A 6,504-nucleotide genomic window follows, 5' to 3' on the forward strand; every position below is an offset into this window, starting at 1 on the left:
AAAAAAAAAAAAAAAAAAAAAGTCACATTGGGTGGGCACGGTGGCTCACACCTGTAATCCCAGCACTTTGGAAGGCCGAGGCAGGCGATCGCCTGACATCAGGAGTTCAAGACCAGCCTGCCAACATGGCGAAACCCCAGCTCTATTAAAAATACAAACATTAGCTGGGCATGCTGGTCAGCGCCTGTAGTCCCAGCTATTTCGGAGGCTGAGGCAGGAGAATCGCTTGAACCCGAGAGGCAGAGGATGCAGTGAGCCAAGATTGTGCCATTGCACTCCAGCTTTGGTGACAGAGCAAGAGTCTGTCTCAAAAAAAAAAAAAAAAAAAAAAAAAAGGTCACATTGACTTAGTAGCTGTTCATGGAGCCCTCTGAGGCAGCCAGCGGGGTGACAGATAGCCACTCTGTTTATCTGAGCAAATCTTGCCCACAGAGAAATCCACTCCCCACACATTAACATTACATACATATAATGACAAAACACTTGAATGACTTTATACTTCATACAATGTGTCTAGTAATGTAATATGCATAAAGACACAGTTATATTCATGAGATTGACGGTGGGGCATAACTTATAAACAGCAAACTGAAGCACAAACAAGTGGCAATGTTTGTTTTTTGGCTTCCAACATTTACAAAAATCCTTTTCCTTCATTTTGATGGTGAAAGGCCTAATAAATGTACTGCAACACAATAAAACATCTCTTACAAAAACTGAAGATTCCTGGAATAACTTGGAAATTAAAGAAAAACACATTTAGGAAGATGGACCAGCCCAGCCAGAAAACAGGCCAAGACTTTCTATAACTGCCAAGCCATTGTGGAGCAGGGCATGCTCTCTAGCTTGGGCAAAAAAAAGGATGGGAAGACATCCTGGAAGGGAGCTCAACTCTGCTCCCCCAACCAAGCTCCCTGCTGGAAGTTCACAGACGCTGTGTGTGCCTCCAAGGCCCAGATGAGATGCCCTGTCCAGGGGAATGGAAGAGTCTCGCCTGATCCACGCCCTCTTGGACAAACACCTTATCAATTCTATGAGAACACTTCTGCCTCTACTAAGCGCACTCGATAGCATCTAGGCCTGAGCATCACACCTAATCCCCAACCCTTGGGAGAGGCCCCCACAAAACCCCTCAGAAAAATAAAAACAAGGAGCAACAGTCACAGGTCTCTCTAAGGTGGCAGTGGACTATGGAGATGACAGACTCCATTCCTGCTTGCCCACCACCCTCACAGGACTACTTGTGCCTACCTGGAGGAAGAGGGGGCTTGTGTGACATGCCTGGTCCCAAAAGTCTCCCTGATGCCAGCCAACCCATGCCTTGGCCTCTCAGGTAATGTGAAATAGCTAAATGGCTGGGTGGAGAAAAAGCAGGGGTCGTAGGGAAGTTTGGGCATTGGCTGGGGAATTGGTGCAGTGAGGTCCACGCCTGTGCGCCTCATCAGTCACTCTTCAACATTGAGGGAAACCAGGAATTAAGCACAATTACAAGAAGAGAAGGCAGCCGGAATCGAGACAGAAAGACGGTGGAGAGGTCTTGGTCTTACCCTGCAACCAATTGCTCATCGGTTGGAGGACATGGCTCGCTGAAATGGGAACAGGACCATCAAGACCAAACAAAAACATATCGCTTTTTTAAAAACCATGAAAAGGTACAAGGCTGTTTTATAAAAACTGTATTAAAGTCTAGCAGAAGTGCCACCATTAAGCATTAACTTTTGAGCATCAAGACTGAGCAACTTACCAGACAAGAAACAGGATCACACACTCCCCATGCTGAACACTTAAACCATGGGGTTTTCTCACTAAAGGTCTGATTCTCACACAGAAGTACAGGCTGGGCAGGAATGAAAGTTGTTTTTCAGAAGCAAGCACAAGGCTGGAATTGCTGGGTCAGACCCCAGCACCATACGTATGAGATGGATCCCTGTGCACAAGTACCTAATCTTTTTTTTTCTTCAAAAGAGATGGGGTCTCACAATGTTACCCAGGCGGGTCTAATACTCCGGGGCTCAAGCAATCCTCCCGCCTCCGCCTCCCACAGTGCTGGGGTTACAGGAGTGAGCCACCACGCACAGCCTAAAGCTAATCCTTTCATTAATAGTTTGATGATGCATGATGAGAAGTCATCTACATAGGATCAGATAAGACCCCAGAAGCAAAAGTCTTCTGAAAACTGTAGTGTGTCATATGAATTCCATCAGCTCCAATTCTGGAGATACTGCGACTGCCAGCACAGCTGACTTCCCTAAGCCTGGAGCAATTAGGTGATCATGGTAGATCCATATATATGTCAAAAAACATCCAAGCTTCTGCACTATCTCAGTTGAGATTTTTTTTTTTTTTTTTTTTTTTTGAGACAGAGTCTTGCTGTGTCCCCAGGCTGGAGCGCAGTGGCATGATCTTGGCTCCCTGCAACCTCCGCCTCCTGAGTTCAAGTGATTCTCCTGCCTCAGCCTCCCAAGTAGCTGGGACTACAGGCACGTGCCACCATACCCAGCTAATTTTTGTATTTTTAGTAGAGACGGGGTTTCACCATGTTGGCCAGGCTGGTCTCAAACTCCTGACCTCGTGATCCCCCCACCTTAGCCTACCAAAGTGCTGCGATTACAGGTGTGAGCCACCGCACCCAGCCAAGATTTTTATAAAGAGTTTAAGAGCTTATTTTCTGGCCACGTGTGGTGGCTCATGCCTGTAATCCCAGCACTTTGGGAGGCCAAGGTGGGTGGATTGCTTGAGGTCAGGAGTTCAAGAGCAGACTGACAATGTGGTAAAATCCTGCCTCTACTAAAAAAAAAAAAAATTGCTGGTCATGGTGTTGTGTGCCTGTAATCCCAGCTACTCAGAAGGCTGAGGCAGGAGAAAAGCTTGAACCCAGGAGGTGAAGGTTGCAGTGAGCCAAGATGGCGCCACTGCATGCAAGCCTTGGATGACAGAGTGAAACTCCATCTCAACAACAACAAAAAATTCTATTTTCTTCTGCAGAGATTTGTGTTCTGGGACATACTGTTTTCCATGTATCATGGAAAGAGAAAGGAGACCTGAATCAAGAAGTGGAAACAATTGGGAGCTCTGCCATGACAGAACCTGAACATGACCCTGAACCTGCACTCACCCCTGTACACTGCCCTGCAGCATGGATGCAATGGCTGGGCACGGGGAGATGCCAAAGCCTGCAGACAAAAATGCCTACCATCTTGTGTGTCAACCTCAGCTACAGAAAGGAGAGTGCATCTTTCTAATACATCAATGTAGCGCTCTAAACACATAAGCTAATAATAGAGGCAAAGCTACCAAGAGAGGCCCTGGTAGAGCCTCATATGTCCCTGGTGGGAGGACCTGAATGTTGTCAGCTGGAGAGTACCTGCCTGGCTGAGGATCCCATCTGACCTAGGCCCAAGTGCACTCACAAGTTGGGTCCACTGCTATGGAAGTGGCCAAGCTTGAGGATAGTAGCAGTGCCACCTGATTCAACATCCCCAAGATGTCACCTGAGAGTTAAAGGGTAGAGATGGAAGCTGGGTGCGGTGGCTCCCAGCACATTGGTAGGCCAAGGTGGAAGGATCACTTAAGCCCGGGAGTTCGATCACCTGAGGTCATGGTTCTCCATGTTGGCTGAGCTCGAGACCAGCCTGGCCAACATGGAGAAACCCTGTCTCTTAAAAAAAAAAAAATTATAAAATGATTTCAGAGCATTTTGAAAATGAAAGAAATCAATTCTTCTCTAAACCTGTAGCTCCCCATTCTCTGCGGTAATGGCCTAAGTACTGCTCACAGTTTCAAAGGAGGGAGCAGGAAGATGGTGTCCATACGGAGAAGGACATGCCCACGCCAACCTTTCTGATGGACACTAGGCTATCTCTCAAACCTGGCTTGATGGCTTCTGCCCCTACCAGTAGTAGAGACACATGGTACACACCTCCCAGAGTTTTACCTCTTCATTATGCTAAATATTAAATTAATTCCCTAGAAAATATCCTCATGGTCATATTATCATAAGTCTCTGAAAACTAACTGCAGGAATTAGGTACTGCCAGCCCTTCTTCTGGGCAGAGTTTGTTCCACCATCACATTTAAAGGACAAGAAAACCACAGGCCTCTACATCAAAATGACGGTCCACTGGGGTGTCCAACAAGCCCTGTCCCTCTTCCAAAGCCCACTCCCCTCAGAGACATGCCAGAAGCCCCAAGATCCTCCCAGAAGAGGATAAAAATCATACTCGTGGCTGGGCTTGGTGGCTCATGTCTGTAATCCCAGCACTTTGACAGGCCAAGGCAGGTGGATCATGAGGCCAGGAGATCAAGACCATCCTGGCCATGGTGAATCCCTGTCTCTACTAAAATACAAAAAATTAGCCAGGCATGGTGGCGCATGCTTGTAGTCCCAGCTACTCAGGAGGCTAAGGCAGGGGAACCACTTAAATCCTGGAGACGGAGGTTGCAGTGAGCCGAGACTGTACCACTGCACTCCAGCCTGGCAAAAGAGCAAGACTCCATCTCAGAAAAAAAAAAAAAATCACACTCTTAGAACCGAAAATTGTTGTCAGGCATGGTGGCTTATGTATGTAATCCCGGTTATTTGGGAGGCCAATGAAGGAAGATCATTTGAGGCCAGGAGCTCAAGGCCAGCCTGTGCAACAAAGCAAGACCCCAACTCTACAATCAATAAATTTTTTTTAAAAAAGAACTGCAAATTGTCATGGTGGGTGTGGTGCTGCCTTGTCAGAGAACTGCAGAGAAACAGCACTAACTCAATGCACAGCAAAGGCCCAGCATAGGGATCTTAGTTTTTTTTTCCTGGGACTGCGGAGGCCAAGTCCTTTACTCCACACAGGACTTGTCTGTGTTTAAGGGAACCCAGGGAAGGTAACTCATAATCTTCCCTCCTTCACCTGGGCCTATACTACCATGTACTAAGCTTCAAAATGAACAGAAGGCAGAAGTGGTCATTTCTAAAGTTTCTCCCCTGGTAGTGCCTCCCAGAGAGAGCAGGGGGAAACACAGGAAGGAACAGGATCCACCTTTCATCTGTGCCTAAAAGAACATCGAGGTTCACACCGTCCCAGCTCTAAGCCCCACTGACCGTTTCACCACCTGAGCCTGGACACCCAGAAGGGACCTGACCAAACTATGCTACACCCAGGCACCTGCATATGACCTCTGGATACATGCTCAAGCAATTAGATCCAAAGACAACATAGGGGTCTGCTTTCCTCTATGTCTCTTTCACAGGAGATAAACATCTCGCATGGACATGGCCTCATCTGTTCTCTGAGACCTGCTTTACCCACCAGACAAGGCTGAAGCTGGAACAGGTACCCAAATTATTCAGCAAGTCCAAGACTGTCTACGCAATCCTCCATTCTACACTACCTGAAAGCAACCACTAAATGAAAAAAAAAAAACCACCAGATTTCTCAGGGAGGAAATATCTGTATCTACCTAGGTCAACAGGAGGGTGGGGCTTTGCCCAGGCCTAGGACCAGGACAAGCCCCATCCTGAAATGACCACAGAGCCCTTACCTGGAATCGCCATCCTGGTCATCAGCATGGTCGCCAGTGTTGTTAACAGCATATCGGCTGCGTGGCTTATCTGAGTGAGGGCAAAAAGGGGAGAAGGGCTGAGAAAACAGGATCCTTCCACATACAGGAGGGTTGCGGAACCATTAAACGCCATGTTTTCCTGCCTTAAGCAGCTGGTGAAAGAAATCAAAACAAACAAATAAATAAATAAAAATAAAAATAAATAAAGCCATGTTTTCCAAAACATGGTCTATCCACATGGACTATTACTCAGACATAAAAAGGAATGAACATGGATGAACCTTGACAACATTATGCTGAACAAGCCAGAGACAAAAGGACAAAGTGCACACACAGTATATGAAATGCCTAGAACAGGCAAATTCATCAAGACAGAAGGTAATTTAGAGGTTCGCAGGGGCTGGGAGCAGCGGAAATGAGTTATTGGTCAGTGGTTACGGAGTTTCAGTTTGGGTGATGAAAAAGTTTTAGAAACAGATAGCAGTAATGGCTGCATAATATAATGAATGTAATTAATGCCACTTAACTACACAAGTAAAAATCATTAAGATGACAAATCTTATGTTATCTTCAAAAACAGTGACAGGTCAGGCATGGTGGCTTATGCGTGTAATCCCAGCACTTTGGGAGGCTGAGGCAGGCGGATCGCCTGAGGTCAGGAGTTCAAGACCAGCCTGGTCAACATGGTGAAACCCCATCTCTACTAAAAATACAAAAATTAGCAGGGAATGGTAGGGGGCACCTATAATCCCAGCTACTCAGGAGGTTGAGGCCGGAGAATCACTTGAACCCAGGAGGCAAAGGTTGCAATGAGCAGAGATCACGCCACTGCACTCCAGTCTGGGCAACAGAGTGAGACTCTGCCTCAAAAAAAAAAAAAAAGGCCGGGCGCGGTGGCTCAAGCCTGTAATCCCAGCACTTTGGGAGGCCGAGGCGGGTGGATCACGAGGTCAAGAGATC

General features: G+C 46.9%; 1 protein-coding gene across 10 annotated transcripts in view; it reads right to left on the reverse strand.

Annotated features, from left to right (window-relative positions):
• The window catches only part of NPRL3 (NPR3 like, GATOR1 complex subunit), a 60,923-nt gene that overhangs the window by 44,833 nt on the left and 9,586 nt on the right, over window positions 1-6,504 (reverse strand). For 6 of the 10 annotated variants that reach the window (XM_037732339.1, XM_017510833.1, XM_017510835.2 and 3 more), the window contains one exon: window positions 5,524-5,593. Coding sequence is in view for 5 of the 10 variants with exons in the window: in XM_017510833.1 (XP_017366322.1) it covers window positions 5,524-5,593 (70 nt within the window). In the remaining 5 variants the exon portion in view is untranslated. Of the gene's footprint in view, window positions 1-1,547; window positions 1,587-5,523; window positions 5,594-6,504 lie in introns of those variants that run through there. The other 4 variants (XM_037732337.1, XM_037732338.1, XM_017510832.2 and 1 more) reach the window with 1 other exon arrangement.

The sequence above is a fragment of the Cebus imitator genome, unplaced genomic scaffold, assembly GCF_001604975.1.
Source record: "Cebus imitator isolate Cc_AM_T3 unplaced genomic scaffold, Cebus_imitator-1.0 Scaffold444, whole genome shotgun sequence".
NCBI lineage: Eukaryota > Metazoa > Chordata > Mammalia > Primates > Cebidae > Cebus > Cebus imitator.